The sequence below is a fragment of the Rattus norvegicus genome, chromosome 1 (genome assembly GCF_036323735.1).
Source record: "Rattus norvegicus strain BN/NHsdMcwi chromosome 1, GRCr8, whole genome shotgun sequence".
NCBI classification, from domain to species: Eukaryota; Metazoa; Chordata; class Mammalia; order Rodentia; family Muridae; genus Rattus; species Rattus norvegicus.
The window spans coordinates 84617776-84639327 of NC_086019.1; the positions used below are offsets into that span (position 1 = coordinate 84617776).

The window sequence follows — 21552 nt, forward strand, 5'->3', positions numbered from 1 at the left end:
TCTTAGGGGCAAAATATACCATTGAAAACATTGATATAACCATCAAAGATAATACAAATGCAAAAGGCTCCTAACAAAAGGCATCCAGGAAATCAAGAACACAGTGAAAAGATAAAAACTAAGGTTAATAGCTGTAGAAGAGAGGAAACATTCTACATAAAGGGCTAGTAAATATCTTCAACAAAATTATAGAAGAAAATTTCCCTAACCTAAAATAAGATATGCCCTTAAAACTAACAGAAATTACAAACCAAATGGATTTAACAGATGTTTATAGAACATTCCATCCTAAAACAAAAGGATATACATTCTTCTCACCACCTCATGAAACCTTCTCCAAAATTGACCATATAATCCATCACAAAACAGGACTCAACAGATACAGGAAGACATAAAAAAATGTATCCTATCAGATCACCATGCACTAAGACTGGTCTTCAATAACAACAATAATGACAGAAAGCCCACATATACATGGAAGTTGAACAATGTTCTACTCAATGATAACTGGGTCAAGGAAGAAATAAAGAAATTAAAGACTTCTTAGAATTTAATGAAAATGAAGATACACCATTCCCAAACTTATGGGACACAATGAAAGCGGTACTAAGAGTAAAACTCATAGCTATGAGTGGCTGCGAAAAGAATGAGGAAAGAACATATGTCAGCAGCTTGACAGCACACCTAAAAGCTCTAGAACAAAAAGAAGCAAATACACCCAGGAGGAGTGGAAGGCAGGAAATAATCAAACTCAGAGCTGAAATCAACCAAATAGAAACAAATAGGACTATACAAAGAATCAACAGAACCAAAAGTTGGTTCTTTGAGAAAATCAACAAGATAGATAAACCTTTAGTCAGACTAACCAAAGGTCACATAGAGTGTATCCAAATTAATAAAATCAGAAATGAAAAAGGAGACATAACATCAGAATCTGAAGAAATTTAAAAAATCATCAGATTCTACTACAAAAGCCTAAGTTCAACAGAACTAGAAAATCAGAGAAAATGGAAATTTTTCTGGACAGATAACAGGTACCAAAGACAGATCAGGAACAAATAAACCATCTAAACATCTTCATAATCCTAAAGAAATAGAAGCACTCATTAAAAGTCTACCAACCAAAAACAGCCCAGGTTCAGACGGGTTTAGTGCAGAATTCTATCAGACCTTCATAGAAGACCTCATGCGAATACTGTCCAAACTATTGAACAAAATAAAAACAGATGGGGCACTACCAAATTCCTTCTATGAAGCCACAATTACTCTTATACCAAAACCACACAAAAACCCAATAATGAAAGAGAACTTCAGACCAATTTCCCTTACGAATATTGACACAAAAATGCTCAATAAAATTCTTGCAAACCAAATCCAAGAACACAACAAAATGATCATCCATCATGATCAAGTAGGCTTCATCCCAGGGATGCAGGGATGGTTTAATATACGAAAATCCATCAATGTAATCCACTATATAAACAAAATCAAAGATAAGAACCACATGATCATGTCATTAGATGCCGATAAAGCATTTGACAAAATTCAACACCCCTTCATGATAAAAGTCCTGGAAAGAAAAGGAATTCCAGGTCCATATCTAAACATAGTAAAAGCAATATACAGCAAACCAGCAGCTAACATCGAACTAAATGGAGAGAAACTTGAAGCAATTCTACTAAAACCAGTGACTAGACAAGGCTGCCCACTCTCTCCCTACTTATTAGAAGTCCTAGCCAGACCAATCAGACAGCAAAAGGAGGACAAAAGGATAAAAATTGGAAGGGAAGAAATCAAAATATCACTATTTGCAGACAATATGATAGTGTACTTAAGTGACCCCAAAAGTTCCACCAGAGAACTACTTAACCTAATAAACAACTTCAGCAAAATGTTGGGGTATAAAATTAACTCAAACAAATCAGTAGTCTTCCGCTTTTCAAAGGAAAAACACTCAGAGAAAGAAATTAAGGAAATGACACCCTTTACAATAGTCCAAAATAACATAAAAATATCATGGTGTGACTTTAACCAAGCAACTGAAAGATCGTAATGACAAGAACTTCAAATCTCTGTAGAAAAAAATGAGGAAAATCTCAGAAGATGAAAAGATCTCCCATGCTCATGGATTGGCAGGATTAATATAGTAAAGATGGCCGTTTTGCCAAAAGCAATCTACAGATTCAACGCAATCCCCATCAAAATTCCTACTCAGTTCTTTATAGAGATAGAAAGAGCAATTTGCAAGTTCATTTGGAATAACAAAAAACCCAGAATAATGAAAAATATACTTAACAATAAAAGAACTTCTGGGGGAATCACCATCCCTGACTTCAAGCAGTATTACAGAGCAATAGTCATAAATATTGTATGGTATTGGTACAGAGACAGGCTGGTAGATCAGTGGAACAGAATTGGAGACCCATAAATGAACCCACATACCTAAAGCCACTTGATCTTTGACAAAGATGCTAAAACCATCCAATGGCAGAAAGATAGCATTTTCAACAAATGGTGCTGGTTCAATTGGAGGTCAGCATGTATAAGACTGCAAATTGATCCATTCTTATCACCATATACAAAACTTAAGTCCAAGTGCATCAATGACCACCACATCAAACCAGATACTCTCAAAGTAATAGAAGAAAAAGTGGGGAACAGTCTTGAATACTTGAGCACTAGGGGAAATTTCCTGAACAAAACACCAATGGCTCATTCTTTAAGATCAAGAATCAACAAATGAGAATTCATAAAACTGCAGGGCTTTTGTTAAGTAAAAGACACTGTAATTAGGACAAAACAGCAACCAACAGGATGGGAAAAGATCTTTATCAATACTACATCTGATGGAGGGCTATTATTCAAAATATACAGAGAACTCAAGAAGTTAGACTCCAGAGAGCCAAATCATCCTATTAAAAAAATGGGGTACAGAGCTAAATGACGTATTCTCAGCTGAGGATTACCCAATGGCCAAAAGCACCTTAGGAAATTTTCTAGATCCTTAGTCTTCAGGGAAATGCAAATCAAAACAACCCTGAGATTCCACCTCACAACAGTCATCATGGCTAAGATAAAAAACTCAGGTGACAGCAGATACTGGTGAGGATGTGGAGAAAGAGGAACACTCCTCCATTGTTCGTGGGATTGTAACCTGGTACAACCACTATGGATATCAGACTGGAGGTTCCTTAGAAAATTGGACGTTACACTACTTGAGGTCCCAGCTATACCTCTTTTGGGCATATACCCAAAAGATGCTCTAACATACAACAAAGACACATGCTCCACTGTGCTCCTACCAGCCTTATTTATAATAGCCAGTAGCTGGAAAGAACCCAGATGCCCTTCAACAGAGGAATGGATTCAAAAAATGTTGTACATATACACAATGGAGTACTACTGAGCTATGAAATACAATGACTTCATGAAATTCATAGGCAAATAGAATGAACTAGAAAATATCTTCCTGAGTGAGGTTACTCAATCACAGAAAAACACACTTGGTATGAACTCATTGATAATTGGATATTAGACAAAAAGCTCAAATTATCCAAGATGCAATCCACAGACCACGGGAAGCTAAAGAAGGATGACCAAAATGAGGATGTTCCCACTCCTTCTTAAAAGGAGCAAAAATATCCATAGGAGGTGATGTGGAAGCAAAGTCTAGAGCAGTGACTCAAGGAATGGCCATTCAGAGCCTGACCCACATGTGGTCCATATATATACAGCCACCAAAACTAGATAAGCTTGATGAAGCTAAATATGCATGCTGAAAGGAACTGGGTATAGATCTCTCCTGAGAGACACATACAGAGTATGTCCAAAACAGAGGTCAATGCTAGCAGCAAAACACAGAACTAAGAAGAGGACCCCCTTGGGGGGAATTAGAGGAAGTATTGAAAGTGGTGAAGCAGCTTGCAGCCCCATATAAACAACACCGGCAACCAACCAGAGATTCCAGGGACTAAACCACTACTGAAAGACTATACATGGACTGACCCAGGGCTCCAACTGTATATGTAGCAGAGAATAACCTTGTTGGGGCACCAGTGTAAGGGAAAGCCCTTGGTCTTGTCAAGGTTGGACCCCAGGCATGGGAATATGGGGAACAATTAGGGGGATATGCATATGGGGAGGGGGAGGAGAGGGAATGGGCGCTTATGCACAGGAAACTGGGAAGGGGAATAACCTTTGAAATGTAAGTAAAAAAGCTATATCTAATAAAAAATTTAAACAAAAAAAGACAGATGCCCTTAAACAAACAAGAAGCCTTCAGAACTCAAAATAGTATGGACCAGAAATGAAATTCTTCTCATCACAAAATAGTTAAAACAACAAAGGCACAAAACAAAGAAAAAATATTAAAAGCATTTCAGGAAAAATGTCAAGTAATTTACCTAATTAGACCTATCAAACTCATATCAGACTTCTCACCAGAGAACATAAAAGTTATAGGATCCTGTGCAGAAGTCATAGAGACCCTAAGAGAACACAAATGCCAGCCCAGGCTTGTACATCCGGCAAAACTCTCCATTAACATAAATGGAGAAACCAAAATACTCCATGATAAAAGCAAATTTCTACAAAATCTTTCTACAAATCCAGCCCTACAAAGGATAATAAATGGAAAACTCCAACACAAGGAAGGAAACTACACCCTAGTAAAAGCAAAAAAGTAATCTCCTTACAAAGAATCCAAAATAAGAGAGATACACAATCAAAATTCCACCTAAAACAAGAACAAGAACAAAAACAAAAACAAAAATAACAGAAAACAGCAATCATAATTACTTAATATCTCTTAACATCAATCAACTACATTCCCCAATTAAAAAACATAGACTAAGAGACCAGATATGTAAAGAGGACCCAGCATTTTGCTGTGTACAGAAAACACACCTCGGTAAGAAAGACAGGCACTACCTCAAAGGAAGAGGCTGGAAAACAAATTTCCCTGCAAATGGTCCAAAGTAAATAGCCAGAGTGGACATTCTAATATTGAATAAAAATCAGCTATCAACCAAATGTTAGCAGAAAACATGAGGAAGGACACTTCATATTCATCAAAGGAAAAAATTCACCAAGATGAACTCCCAAAACTGAATTATTAAACTACAAATGCAAGGGCATCTACATTCATAAATGAAAGCTTACTAAATCTCAAAGCACTCATTGTACCTCAGACAATAATAGTAGGAGATTTCGATGCCCCACTCTCATCAATGGTTAGATCATAGAAACAGAAAATAAACACAGACCAGTGAAACTAACAGTAGTTATCAACCAAATGGATTTAACAGATATAGAATATTTCATCCTAGAGCCAAACAATATACCTTCTTCTCAGCACCTCATATAACCTTCTCCAACATTGACCATATAATTGGTCAAAAAACAGGACTAAACAGATAGAAATAGATTTAAATAATCCCAGTGCAGGGAAATGTCAGACGGTTTTGAATTGGGGTAGTTAGTGAAGAGGAACACCCTCATAGAAGAAGGTGTGGGGATGGGATAGAGGTTTATGTCCAGCAAACCAGGAAAGTGAATAACATTTGAAATGTAAATTAAAAATAGCCAGTAAAAAAGAAAGAATACTGGGAATAGGTTGGATTATGCTTTCCTGCTGAATTATTCCGTCACAATAGTAGGCAGTCTGCTATTAGGTTGTCTGTGGGATGATATTTTCTTGGGAGAGTATTAGGCAGCAGAGACACTGGGCTGCCACAGAGTTAGGATGTATATTTCTGGCATGGTAAAGCCTGCCTTGGGAGATAGATGGGTAGGGAGACTGTTGACAGGATCAGAGAGAGGCTTTCGGCAGTGTTTTATGGGATGGAGCAGAGCGGGGGAGATGATTTGCTGTCTGAGATTAATATATCTATCAGATATCTTGGGGCACTGCAGTGCTGGATCTAGTGGGGGTAAAAGGCAGCATTTTATTATTTTAATTTCATAGCAATAGTACCCAATGCTTATATTATTACTCTGGGAGAGAGTGCAAGATGGCCAACAAACCTGCTAGACGAGAATCCACTAGTAATCCTAAGAGTTGAGAGAAAGTTTTGTTTTCTACATAAGAGGAGGCCAGCACCATGTCTAGTCATGTGATGTCTCAATCAAGGGGATTTAAACATAGAAACAGAAACAAGCAGGGCTGGCAGGGTGTAGGTCTCCTGTTTTATAATAAGTAGTTACAGCTCAAAGAGTTAGAGATAAAAGCTACTTTTTAAAGAAAGTCTTTCAGCATACTCATATACCTTCTAATGTCTCTCCTCAGGAATTTTGGGTTGAAATCCTAGTTAGACAAGCTATGTCTTAATGACAGGTATTATTAGAATGTGATTCAGTTTGTTTTAAGGAGAGTACAGAGATTACCCAAATCTCATTGGGATTTTCATCTGGAGTTCTGATCTTAGATAGGGAAAAATTAGTCACTGACTTCAAGTAGAGAATTGTGATATTTAAAAGGTATTAGGGTTAAATAAAAATCTGAGGCTCCAGGTAGAGAGCTTGAGAGATCGATATATTTGGGGCAAATGTTCTGGTGTAATAAGTTGATTATTGATATGGGAATTGATAGAAGGTGTATAATTTGTTTTATGAATTATGAAACTAACGGCCATATCACTCGTTGATGCCAACTAGCGAAGGTTTGTGGTTATTCTTGATACTTACCACAATAGATTCTCTTAACATGTGCTTCATATGAATTTTGGGATAATTTCCTGATGTGACAGATTACAAAGAAAAAAAAGACCTATGAGGCTAATACACTATTGTTTACTTTACTTCCTTTTAAAAAAGTCTTTAATCTTCATAATGGGTGTGACTTTGAGTTTTGTGGTTATACTATTATTCTGGAAGAAAGTGAAAGATACATACTTTCCTGGAATAGACTAAGGAGCACAGTAATCTGGGGGAACAGTTTTGGTTTTGTGTTTTTAAAAAGTGTGATTAGGCTCCGGAAACCTAACAGAGCCATACTGATCAGATCTGAGAGAGGGAGACATCATGAAAAACTAGATACAGGAGAATCAAACAAAAGATATCTCTTTTCTAAACTTCTGTCTTGAGAATTATCTTCTACAGTATGTACCTACTTGGATTCCTGGTCTCAAGGACTTTCACATTCATCCAGTTAAGACACACATCTGATTACAACATTTGCTTACTTCTTCCTACCACCTACCCACAAGGATATCTCAATGCCAATCAATGTACAGCTTGAAAAATTATTGAAGAGTCATTGCTCCAGTTCTCTGGAATTTTTGGGAACTGAAAGTGGTTATTCTAAAGTTGTTTTTATGAGGAATTTAGAAATAGTTGTAATTTAACAAGGAGGAATTACATAGTTTGAGTTGTACAGTCATACTCTCATTTAATAACTAAGTTAAAATCCTATCTTTACTTTGCTATAGAATTTATTAGTTAAAAATTTTTAAAAGTAAAAGGTTTAGAGCCAGTCCTTCTATTGATGCCATTACAAATTTCTGAATTGATTACACATGTGAGATATGGGCCGAAGAGCAAATTCATGGCTCTAAATATGTTAGAATACATTGAAGATAATAAGATAATTAATGGAAAACATTCCAGATTACATTATATAGATAGATGGTTTTTGAAAATGTCAGAAATCCACAAAATATGAGATTTAAAGTTATTCATCTTTTGTTGAGACATATTTTCCCCTAAGATTTGTCCTTTGGCAGATTTAATGAAGAAATTGAGCATCTCAACCTCCAGGTGAGACAATGCTTTGTGGCTAGGCAACCACTGGACAGAAACCGTCTGTTTCATCTGCAGACTAATACAGTCCAAAATGGGACACCTTATGCAGAATACTTGGTGACTGATAATCTCTACAAAGCTACAATTGTCAGCCCCTCGATGTTTCTGCATGTCAAGAGTCTGTCAGTTGTTTTTCGGCCAGAAAGCTGAAGACTTGCATTCACATGATACTTACAGAGGACTGTGCTAGTGGAGTTTTGTCTCTACAACCTCTCAGTTCTAGAAGCCATTTTAGGCTTACTATGTCTATAGATATTTGGTCATTCTCAGATGTCTGATGGGGTTGAAGACTGATTAAAGTCTCATAGTTTATCATGCTATTTAATTCTGAAAATACATATTTTATTAGAAAGTTATCAGATAGTATACAAACTAGCCAGGATATAACATAGATTTTGAGCCTCTCTTTAGATGTAATGGATAACTAAATGTTCTGTTTAACTGATACAGTATTGAACTCGGTATTAGATATATTTTATGCTTTTAATTACAAAACAATAATACTTGTACTCAGCTTATATTGGAGAGAAAGGTTTTTTTTTTAATTAGACAAGAAGGGTGAAATGTAGTATGATGTCATTACACAGGTGAAGGTAAGTACAAGATTGAATGAGGCCTGTCATTGGATGAGAAGGAAGGATGAGCAGGAGAAAAGTTTGAGGGAAGAAGAGGAGACTGGAACAGGAAGGTAGAAAACTGCCAATTAACATGGAAGCAGATGTTAAGATTCCACTCTACTTTTACAAGTTGTTATGAATGTTCTTAAGGGATGGATATATATAGGGCTTTGCATGTTTAAGTGGGCAACTATATCTTATTAATTGGAGCAGAGGTTATTGTATTGTCTGTTCTTTCTTGTGGTGATTTGAGTTTGGGAAAGTGTCTGGCAACAGAGACACTGGGCTGCCACACAGTTGGGATGCATATTTCTGGCATGATGAAGCCTGCCTTGGGAACTAGATGGGTAGAGATACTATTGACAGGCTCAGAGGAAGGACTTTGGAAATGTGTAATGGGATGGAGCAGGGCAGGTAGATGGTTTCCTGACTGAAATTACGATATCTATCTGATATTTTGGGACACTGCAGTGCTTGATCTAGTCAACATAAAAGACAGTATTTGATTTTACATAATTTTACAGCAACAATTGTCCTCAACAATTACTCAGCTTTGGACACTGTGACCTATACTTCAACCAGCCTTGTAAGACATGCTCACTGATCAATAATGTCTATTGTGTTATGGGGTAAACAGTCATTTCCTGATTGCGATTGAGAAGAGTTTATAACTAGTCTACATGGTCAAACATCCACTTTGTGGAGGAAATAGACTATAGTGTTGTAGCTGTCATTCTTATTCATATAAATGAACATGATGTGAACATCAAATTATCTTCTATATAGCCATGCCTTTTGTTGCTTATATCTCTACTGTCAGTTTGATCGAATGATGTTTCTTGCAGTAGGCATGGGTAATTTCAGAGAATCAAAACTAGCCAAAGTGCTAAGAATAAGTGCCCTTTAGTGCTCACCATAAATAAAACATGTATACCCCGCAATAAAGACTAAGAAAACATCAAGTAAGAAGGCAGGAGAATGATGTAAGAGCATAAAGATGGAGTAGAATCATGTAGAATATTGTCTTCTAAATATGACATGGTCACAGCACTCTTGAACTCATAGCAGTTGTGATTACTGCTCAAGACCTCCAAAAAACTAGGCCTTTCAATATTCTATCAAGGAGATAGGAGGTGCTCCCAAATCCCTACACATTTCTTGGGGATATAGAGGCAGTATCTAGGATCAGGGATCATGAGACCTCCCTCTTCTCAGCATCTATAGGACATTACTGGTTGCTGTTAGAGGAAGATTGTTTTTCAGTAGATAAGGTACCGGTAAGATATCCATGTTCCTGCAAATGACTCCTTGCCTTGGCTCCAGTAAACAATCCTAAGGAAACTCACTGGGTCAAAAACACACATGAAGAAAAGGAATATAAAAGTGGAAAGTAGAGCTAGTTTGGAAAAGAAAAAGGATCAGCAAAAATGGGAAAAAGACAAAAAAGATAAGTGGGCTAATGCTATCAAAATACCTGCACACATGAATGGAAATATCAATAATATAACCTTTTTTAGATATAATTTATATATGTCAGTAGAATTTTTAATAAAATCAAAGTATAAAGAATCCTCTTCCCCACCTCTGAAAGTAATTTTGAGACAAAAGAAATTAGGGTTTGCAATATTTAGAAAGATGCATTTTAACAAAATGGTGGATGGTCAAGCTAATGTATAAGAATGATAAGAAGCCATTCTAAAAATGACCAAGAAAATACACACATGAGAGACACAGGAGGAAGAAAATAACATTTGTTATTTTTTTGTTGCTGTGATACAACACCATGAACAAGACAACTTAAGGAAGAGAGGGGTTGCCTGACAAATTCAGAGGCAGATGCTCACAGTGAACTGTTTAACTAAGAACAGGGTACCCAATGGAGGAGTCAGAGAAAGAACTGAAGATGCTAAAGGGGGTTACAACCCCATAAGATGATCAATATCAACCATCCAGAACCACAGAACTTCTAGGGACTAAACCACCATCCCACACATACAAATGGGTAGACCCAAGATACCAGCCACATATGTAGCAGAGGATGGCCTTGTCAGGTATCAATGAGAGGAGAGGTCCTTGGTCCTTTCAAGGCTTGATGCCCCAATGTAGGGGAATGTCAAGGCAGGGAGGTGGGAGGGACTGGGAAAGTGGGTGGGAGATCATCCTAATAGAAGCAAGGGGAGATTGTGGGTTTCTGGAGTGGAAACCAGAAAAGGGAATAACATTTGAAATGTAAATATAAATATGCCACAAAAATAAATTTAAAAAAGGAAGAGAGAGCTTGCTTATTGCAGGTAGAGCTATAGGAACAGGATGCTGGGATTTCATTGCCTCAACTACAAAGCAAGAAGTGAAGGAGTTCACCAGAAGTAACTTAAGGGTTGAACCTCTCAAAGCCCACCTGGAATGAAATATTTCCTCCAACAAGGCCGTGCCTCATAAACTATCCATAAAAGTACCACAACTGGGAACCAAGTGCTCAAATATGGGAGACTATGTAGAGAATTTCTTATTCAGATGATGACTAATGTCATTATCTAAGTTAGATCTGGAAAGACAAGTTAAGCCAAATGGTGCTAAATGATATGTCATGGGGTAAGCTGAGGCTGTGCCCTTTTCTTTGGTGGTGTGTGAGAACAGAAAGATTTGAAATGATGATGAGCCTTGGGCCTACAGGGTGGTTGAATGTACAGATAAAAAGGAGCCTACATAAGATACTAATAGGCTAGAGATGTAGGCCTGTTAGGTAACACACATGAAATTTGGGCTTTGAGCCCCAGTAGCAAATAAATAGTGTATACAGTAGATGCATATAGTGCTAGAAATCAAGAGGTAGCAGAAAGAAGAACCAGGGTTTAAGGTCATCCCTGGCTATATAGACAGATCAAGGCCAACCTAAGCAATAAGGGTGACTCTATCTGAGGGCTGACTCTTAACAGTTCGGTTATGGAACCTGAATTGCTGATCCCTGTAGCCAGGTAGGACTTCCAGTGCAGGGATAAAAATAGCAATCCACTCACAAAACTTTGGCCCCAAATGTGCCCTGCCTACAAGATGTGCACGAACAGAGTTGTTGCAGAGACAGGGAGAATTTCAATCAATGACTGATGACAATTGAGATACACCATAGGCATAAATAATCGCTGGAACTATTAAATGCTCTGATATGCCTGCAGGCAGGTGTCTAGAATAACTGTACTCTGAGAAACCCCACCTAGCAGCTAACTAAAACACATATACAAATCCACAGCCAAACATTAGATAGAGCTTTGGGAGTCTTGTGGGAGAGTTGGGGAAAGGAGTGAGGGATGCAAAGAGAATAAGAACTCCAGAGGAAGATCAAAAGAGTCAACTATGTTGGACCTTTGGGCACTATCAGAGACTGAAACACGAACCAAAAATGGTTGCATGAGCTAGACCTAGGGGACCTTTACACATATATCTGGTTGATCTTCACACAGGTCCCTCAAAAACTGGAGCCATGTCTGTCCCTGAATCTGTTTCTTGTCTGTAGAACTCATTTTCCTAACTGGGCCACCTTGTTGGGCCTCAGTGGGAGAGGATGTATCTAGTGCTGCAGATATTGATGTGCAATGATGAGAAGATAGCCTGGGTGCTCCTACATCTTCTCAGAATAGAGAAAGATGGGAAAAGGAGCTGTTGGGCATTGAGAAGAGAGGTGTGCTGGATATTGGGATATAATATGAATAAATAAATTAATTAATGAAGCAAATGTCTCTGAGTTTCCCTCATCTCCTATATTTCATAGAATACTCACCATTTCCTTTGAGGAACCATTCAACATAAGTTCCCAGTGAGTCTGGCTTCTTCACAAGAGTTGAATTACCCCAGAAATAATAACCAGAAACAAGAACATCTCTGGGATTTCTGATGAGATAGATCACCTTAAATGGAAATACACAAGTGAAGGTCAATAATCATTGCTCATATTTAACTGGCATAATTTCTATGAAACGTCAGTCAACTATCCATGGGTTTCTAAAAACATTTATTCCTTTTATATGGACAAAACATATACATGAGTGAAAACAATCTATAATTATAATTCCCTTTTTCTAATTTTATTTGATTTGTAAAAATGGAACAACAAATGACTAGTTTATTAACAATGTAAACAAAACCCTAAACCAGACTGATTGAACAGTTGTAAAGTTAAGGTAATAATTGGTTGTCCAACAACAAATGCCCAGCCCTTGTAATATACATACAAGTGACATTATACTGTCTGAGAAGATTTAGGAATATATACATTTATTTAAAAATATATTAATTATTTATTTTAAAATTTTGCATATATATGCATATATGTATATTACAGATATGTACATAGGGATGCATACCAGGGATGCAAGAATCTCTGATTGACGAGGAGCAGAGTCTCCTTCCAGTTTTAACCTGCACCCAGAGCATACCTGGAGTGCTGGCTCTGTACCAACTCCTACAAAACCCAAAGGACGTTCAATGCCCAGGTGATCTGAAATGCCCAGGAACACAGGATCACAGAGAAAACTTGACTTCAATGAGATCAGACACACCCAGGAACACTAGAGTTTTGACACACTCAAGGTCACAGTTGAGGTGACAACAAATTTCTCAACAACCTGAAAAATTGGGACCCCCGCAGGAACCAGGGAAATATAAATGCTGCCCAGCCAGAGACACAGGTTCCTTCTTGCTTGCACCTGTGCCAGGAATTAAACTAGGGCTCTGAGTCTTTACTCATTCATGCATTTACATCATTCAGAGAAAGCTTGACTCCCAGGAGCTCTAACACAACAAGACCTCAGGACCTTTGTCACATCAGGATTTCAGGATCTCTGAGGCAGCTTGAATACCAGGAACTCTGAAAACACCCAGGATGTCAGGATCACAGGACTACAGGATCACAACATCATAGAGACAGCTGGATTCTGAGGAGTTCTGAAACAACCAGGATCACAAGAGGGACAAGCTTAAGTCAGAGACAGAAACAGCAGGTAGCACTAAAAGTAAGCAGATAGTGAGAGGCAATCACAAGAATATAAGCAGCAGAAACCAAGGGTACCTGGCATCATCAGAACTGAGAACTCCCATTACAGCAAGTCCTGGATGCATCATCACAACAGAAAAGCAAGATTCAGATTTAAAATCTTATCTCATGAGGATGATAAGGTACTTTAAGAAGGGTATAATTAATTCCTTTAGAGAAATGCAGGAGAACACAGGTAAACAAAGCAGGTAAAAGTCATTAAAGAGGAAACACAAAAATCCCTATAAGAATTAGAAGAACACAAAAGCAAAAAAAAAAGGTGAATGGATTGAACAAAACAATCTAGGATCTAAAACTGAGAATAGAAACAATAAGGAAATCACAAAGAAAAACAACCCTGGAGATAGAAAACATAGGAAAGAAATCAGGAGACAAGAGATCAGCAAGCCTCACCAACAGAATACAAGAGATAGAAGGGAGAATCTCAGGTGCAGAAGATACCATAGAAAACAGTGGAATAAGAGTCAAAGAAAATGAAAAAATGCAAAAAAAACCCCTCATAAACCAAAACATCCATGAAATCCAAGACAAAATGAGAAAACCAAACCTAAGTATAATAGATATAGAAGAGAGTGAAGATTCCCAACTTATAGGTCCAGTAAATATTTTCAACAAAATTAAAGAGGAAAAATTCCCTAACCTGAAGAAAGAGGTACCCATGAACATAAAAGAAGTATACAAAACTCCAGAAAGATTGGAATAGAAAAGAAACTCCTTCTGTCACATAATAATAAAAACACAAAATGCACAAAATGAAGAATATTAAAAATAGTAAGGAAAAATTCAAGTGACATATAAAGGCAGACCTATCAGAATTATACCAGATTGCTCCAAAGAGGTTTTAAAAGCCAGAAGATCCTGATCATAGTTCATTCAAACCCTAAGAGAACAAAAATATCAGCAAAAATATTTGCTACTATATCTAGCAAAACTCTCAATTAACATAGACAGAGAAAACAAAGTATTCAATGACAAAAACAGACTTATACAAAATCTTTCCACAAATGAATTACTACAATGGATAAGAGATGGAAAATCCAACACAAGGAGGGAAACTACACCTTAGAAAAAGCAAAAAAGTAATCTTCTTTCAACAAACACAAATAAGATAGCCACACAAGCATATTTCCACCTCTAACAACAAAAATAACCAGAAGCAACACTTTTCCTTAATATAGTTTAACATCAAAGGACTAAATTCCTCAATAAAAAAGACATAGACTCACAAGACAGGTCAAAATGAACCAGCATTGTGCTGCATATATGTAACAGACCTCAGTGACAATAACAGACACTACCTCAAAGTAAAAGACTGAATTTTTTTCAAGCAAATGGTCACAGGGAAGAAGCTGAGGTAGACATTCCAAAATCAAATAAAATCGACTTTCAACCAAAAGTTATTTTAAAAAAAGATAAGAAAGTTCATACTTGTCAAAGAAAAAAATCTACCCAGATGATCTCTCAATACTGAATATCTAAGCTCCAAATGCAAGGACATCTACATTCATAAAAGAAACCTTACTAAAGCTCAAACCACACATTACACCTTACACAATAATAGTGGGATATTTCTATACCCCACTTTCATTAATGGACAGATTATGCAAACAGAATCTAAACTGAGACACAGAGAGACTAAAAGAAGTTATGAACCAAATGAATTTAACAAATATTTATAGAATATTTCATACTAAAACAAAAGAATATACCATCTTTGCACCTCATATTACCTTCTTCAAAATTGAAAATACACCTGCTCACAAAGGGAGCCTCAACAGATACAAGGAGTTTGAAATAATCCCATGCATCCTAACAGATAACCATGTCCAAGGGTAGACTTCAACCACAAGAAAAACAACAGAAAGCCCATATATACATGAAAGCTGGACAGTGCACTATTCAATGATAATTTGGTCAAGGAAGAACTAAATTCAAGACTATTTAGAATTACAAGCAATTGAAGGCACAACAAACCGAAAATTCTGAGACACAATGAAAACAGTGCTAAGAAGAAAACTCAAAGCCCTCAGTGCCAAAAAACAAAAACAAACAAACAACAAAAAACCTGGACAGACCATACACTAACAACCTAACAGCACACATTAAAGCTCTAGGACAAAAAGAAGCAAATACACCTAAGTGGAAATAATACAATGAAGGAATATTCAAACTCAAGGATGAAATCAGCCAAGTAGATTTTGAAAGATATATACAAAGAAGCAACAAAACCAGGAGATAGTACTCTAAGAAAATCAACAAGATAGATAAACCCTAAGCGAGATTAACAGAAGGCAGAGAGAAAAGTATCTAAATTAACAAAATCAGAAATGAAATTATAGACATAACAAAAAAACTGAGGGAATTAAAATATCATCAGATACTACTACATAGGCCTATACTTAAAAAAAAACAAATAATCTGGATGAGATGGACAAGTTTCTACACAAATACCAAATACTAAAATTAAATCAGGATCAGATAAACCACCTAAACAGTTCCATAAGCCTAAAGAAATAAAATAAATCATTAAAAGTCTTCCAATGAAATAAAACCCAGGACCAGAAGGTTTTAATGTAGAATTCTACCAGATTGTCAATGAAGACCTAACACCAATACTCTTCAAAGTATTCCACAATATAGAAACAGAAGGAGCACTAATCAAGTTTTTCTATAAAGCCATAATATCACTTATATCTAAACCATACAAACCCCATCAAAAAAAGCGAACTTCAGACCAATTTTCCATATGAATATCAATGCAAAAATACTCAATAAAATTCTAGAAATCTGATTCCGATTAGACATCAAAATGATCATTCAACATGATCAAGCAGGCTTCAGCCTAGGAATGCAGGGATGGTTCAATATACAGAAATACATCAACATAATCTATTATATAAGTGAATTCAAGGAAAAAACATACGATCATCTTATTTGATGTGGAGAAAGCATTTGACCAAAATCCACAACCCTTCATAGTAAAAGGTTTGGAAAGATTGCATATTCAAGGCCTATGCATAAACATAGTAAAAGTAAAACTAGTAGCAAACTAGTAGCAAACCTCAAACTAAATGGAGAGAAACTTGAAACAATCCCACTAAAATCAGACCTAGACAAGGCTGCCCATTCTCTCCCTACATAGTTATTATTGTACCTGAAGTCCTAGCCAGAACAATTAAACGTCAAAAAAAGGGGTAAAAGGGATACAAATTTGAAAGGAAGAAGTGAAAATATCACTATGTGCAGATTATATGATAGTATACTTTTTTTTCTTTTCTTTTCTTTTTTTCAGAGCTGGGGACCGAAACCAGGGCCTTGCGTTTGCTAGGCAAGTGCTCTACCACTGAGCTAAATCCCCAAACCTATATGATAGTATACTTAAGTAACCCCAAAAATTCCACAAAACTAAAGCTGATAAACAACTTCAGCAGAGTGTCTGAATACAAACTTAACTCAAGCAAGACAGTGGCCATCTTCTACTCAAAGTATAACAGGTTGAGAAAGAAATTAGGGAAACAACACCATTCACAATAGTCACAAATAATATAAAAACTGTGGTGTGATTCCAACCAAGCAAGGGAAAGATCTTTATGACAAGAATTTCAAATCTTTGAAGAAAGAAATTAAAGAAAACCTCAAGAGATAGGAAATCACCCATGTTAATTGATCGGCAGGATTAATATTTTAAAAATGGCCATCTTGTCAAAAGCAATCTACAGATTCAGTGAAATCTCCCCCAAAATCCCAACTCAATTCTTCACAAAGTTAGAAAGAGCAATTTGCCCATTCATTTGGAATAACAAAAAACAAAAAAACAAAACAAAACAAAACAAAACAAACAAACAAACAAACAAAAAGGACAACAGAAACTATTCTGAACAATAAAATACCTTCTTCAGGAATCACAATCCCTAACTTCAAGTTGTATTAGAGAGAAATAGTGATAAAACCTGCATGGTATGGGTACAGAGACAGTCAGGCAGATAAATGTAATAGAATTGAAGAGGCGGAAATGAACCCACACACCTACGGCCACCTGATACTTCACAAGGAGTTAGAAACATCCAGTAGGGAAAAGAAAACATTTCCACCAGAGGGTGGTGCTGCTTCAACTGGAGGAGGTCAGCATATAGAAGAAACCAAATTGACCCAGTCTTCTGGAAACAACTCAGATGCTCTACGACAGAGGAATGGATACAGAAAATGTGGTACATTGAAACTATGGTGTACTACTCAGCTATTAAATACAGTGAAATTCACAAGCTAATGGTTTGAACTAGAAAATATCATCCTGAGTGAGATAACTCAATCATAAAAAAAAAAAACACGCACATCTGCACATGATATGAACTCACTGATAAGTGGATATTAGCCCCAAAGTTCAGAATACCCAAGATACAATTCACCACGACCACATGAAGCTCAAGAAGAAGGAAGACCAAAATCTGGATGCTTCAGTCCTTCTTCAAAGTGGGAACAAAATACTCACTGGAGGACATGTGGAACATAGACTGAAAGAAAGTTTATCCAGAGACTACCCACATTGGGATCCATCCCCTATACAGTCACGAAACCCAGACAGTATTGTGGATGCCAAGAAGTGCATGCTGACAGGAGCCTGATATAGCTGTCTCCTCAGAGGCTCTGCCAGAGCCTGACAAATAAAGAAGCAGATGCTTAAAACAAACCTTTGGAATGAGAATACAGTCCCCAGTAGAGAAGTTAGAGAAAGGACTGAAGGAGCTGAAAGGATTGACAATCATATAGGAAGAACAACAATATCAGTCATCCAGACAGGTCAGAGATCCCACGGACTAAACCACCAGAGAGTACATGTGGAGCTACCCATGATTCCAGCCACATATGTAGCAGAGGATGTCATTGTAGGGAGGGCATAAGTGGAAGAAGAGGCCCTTGGTTTGTTGAATGCTCAATGCTCCAGTATAGTGGAATATTAGGACAGGGAGGGAGGGACCTTATGGGTGGGTGGAAGAGCACTATCATAGAGGCAGAGGGAGGGGTGATGGGAGTGGGTTTTCCAGAGTAGAAATCAGCAAAAGGGATAACATTTGAGATGTAAATGAAGAAGATATCCAATAAAAGAAAAGGGAAAAAAGAAATGAAGATATATATCAATGTAGGAATATATAAATAAAGGAATATATTTAGGAATATATATGCATATGTATATGTTTATGTACGTGTGTGAATCTATCTATATCCATATATATATATATATATATATATATATATATATGTGTGTGTGTGTGTGTGTGTGTGTGTGTGTGTGTGTGTGTGTGTGTATCTATCTCTATCCATATATATGTGTGTGTATTTATCTATATCCATTTATACATATGTGTGTGTGGTGTGTATGTGAATGTGTGTGTGTGTGTGCATATGCAACCTGAATTAATTAAAAAACAAATATTAGAAAGATAGAAAGGAGGGAATATGTCAGTGTTTTTGGGAGAAGAAGGGGGAAATGGGAAATGATGTATATAACTATATTTCATTATTATATTTTAAACATAAAAGAAATAAATTAAAATAATTATTCTTCATAATTTAAGCTCAATTCCCTAGCCAAAAATTTTACCAAATCCAGATAAGATAAATGCATATATTTGAATGGTCACAAATCCATTATCATATTTTAATGAGAGATAATTCTAAGTTTGTCTATGTAGTTTCAGCAAAACTATTTATAGATTCTATGGCAGAGGGACTTACAGAAAAATCTTTCTTACTAACTAGGAGCTATGATAGATTAGAATGTGGATATGTGTGATTCCTTGTAGTTATTCTCATTCAGTTTCATGGGAGATTCCTGTGGCTACTAATCTCAGTAGGCAGATAGACATAGCATGACATTCTGTGTACAACTGATCTTTGAAAATTGATGCTTTGTCAGGCTGCTTCCCCTATGAACAACTGTGTCTTCAGTGATTTACCGACACAGAACTTGGGGTATATGGTATAACTGGTTCATTGACTTTGATGACAATACAGTAATATTGCACTGTACACTAAAGTTTGAACACTACTTGTCTTATATATGTATTTTCTGAATCTTCTAGTGTGATATTTCACTTTCTTTCTTAAAACTACCCAAGATCACATGTAGTGGTCCACATCTTGATACTCTAATGTAGTCTGATGTGGAGAAACATCAGCATCACCTAGTGCATGAGAATCCCACCTTCATACTTCTGTAAGAGCTTCAAATTCTGTCAGGATAAAATAAGTTCAAAGAATGTGAGTGAAAGAAAATCTCAACCATTGGACACTGACCTTGGCCTTGGAACTGAAGAGAGACTTGGAGAAAAGATGCATGGGAAGATGGGAGGTCATGAGTCGTGGTCCTTTCTTTTTGATTAATATATCATATCCTACATCAGTCTCTATCCAGGGTGAGCGATCCCAGATAGTCACAGATTGGATCCACTTGGGATCTCCCTTGGTCTGAATCAAGCAGACAATTTCAATCAGCCAGTTCGTTCCTGAATAAAAAGAAAGAGTCACTCATTTCAACAGTACTTGCAAAAAAGCCTCAAGTAGAATATATACCCATAAAATTTAAAGTGTTGCCCACTTTCAAGCACATAGACTAGTGTTCACAATGTTCACATTGTGTAAGTACAAAGTATATTCACTCAACATTAATTTCAAGACTTCATTTTACAAAACTGAGACCCTATACACACTAAACACCAAACTGGCAATGGACTATCTCCTCCAGCTCTGGGCTACCATCATTCTATATTCTTGTGGAGTGAATTTGACTTTTCCAGATATTTCACAGTGATGAAGTCATAGCATCTGTCCTCTAAGACTACTTTTCTGATTTAATTCATTGCCATTGAAATGCAACAATGCTCCAGTGTATGACTCAGTACTTCTTTTTAGGTGAATTAATTCCCTCATGTATATTTACCACACAGTTACATTTGGGTTTATGTGTTCATTTGTTATTGTCTGGTTGTCCTTTCCTGGATTCCCACTGTTTTTAGATTTTCTGTGTCATTGTGATTTCAATGTCAGCAGTCTAATACTTACCCAAGTTCTGTGCTTATTCCACAGTGCAAACATCTGTTACCCAAATCATCATAATGCCACTTTTTGATTGCTTGAGTTTTTTAGACTCCAGTTCCTGGACAAGGTCCATGTTAATTCTACATGGCACTTTCCTCTCCTCCACATATCCTCATATACAGCCCTTTATCTCTTGATGCTCTTTCTTCTCTTTATTCTCATCACTCTCCCTCTTCTTCTATCTCTTCACCACAAATAAAGACAAATTTGAGATTCTGACTCCGTGTATACTCTCATTGTTCTAGTGCCATAGCTGATCACCTTTCCTCACATAGGTCATATGTAAAGTCTTTCTCTGTGTGGAACATGCACAAATCTCCTTCCCACAAACTTTATTAAACATTGGATATTTAGAGCACTCCACTCCTCACCCAAAATAAATGAGGTCCAAAGCCCTAACCTCCCTTATACAATTCAGAATCAGTCTTACTGACAGTCCTTACCTGACTTGGGATAAGCCAATAAAATCAAATCTTCTTCTTTCACCACAAACTTATTACAAACATTTTGCAAAGTTTCTTTTGAAATCCCAAAGGCATGAAAAGGTATTCCTTCAAACCAAGTATAGTCTGGCATTATAAATAGCTTTGTGTAGATGCTGTTAGGATTCCAGCCCTTGCCCACTGTTCAACTTATAGCAAATGCTGAGAGGTAAGATTTATATTGGAGTTAAAAAAATCATTAGCATTCTCTAGTCTGTTGTGAAACTAACTACTGATAGGAATAAATAAATATTGTAACACACAGTCAAAGGTTATTGTATTGAGCAATTTCAACTCACACAAAGAATATTCTGCAGCATTTGTGAGCCCAAGTTCATGACCCCCAAACAGAAACTCAGTAAGAAGTAATAGGACATAAAACTGCAGGATAATTTAAAATGTCTTCTAATACAATTTAGCTCTCAGAATGATTTTAAATGTGCAGAAAAGTTACAGAGATCATACAGAAACTTTCCGTGACAATTTTTTAAATTGTAGTTACTTTTGAGAA

General features: G+C 36.7%; 1 protein-coding gene across 2 annotated transcripts in view; it reads right to left on the reverse strand.

The window, feature by feature from the left end:
• Nucleotides 1–21226, reverse strand: part of Sult2a1 (sulfotransferase family 2A member 1) — a 56991-nt gene extending 35765 nt beyond the window's left edge. The window contains exons 1-3 of one of the 2 annotated variants that reach the window (NM_131903.1): nucleotides 21003–21172; nucleotides 19759–19967; nucleotides 12193–12319 (exon numbers count right to left, since the gene is read on the reverse strand). In NM_131903.1, coding sequence (NP_571978.1) covers nucleotides 12193–12319; nucleotides 19759–19967; nucleotides 21003–21135 — 469 coding nt within the window. In that variant the 5' untranslated portion in view covers nucleotides 21136–21172. Of the gene's footprint in view, nucleotides 1–12192; nucleotides 12320–19758; nucleotides 19968–21002 lie in introns of both variants that reach the window. The other variant, XM_063281068.1, reaches the window with a different exon arrangement.
• Nucleotides 21227–21552: the final 326 nt, after the last annotated feature.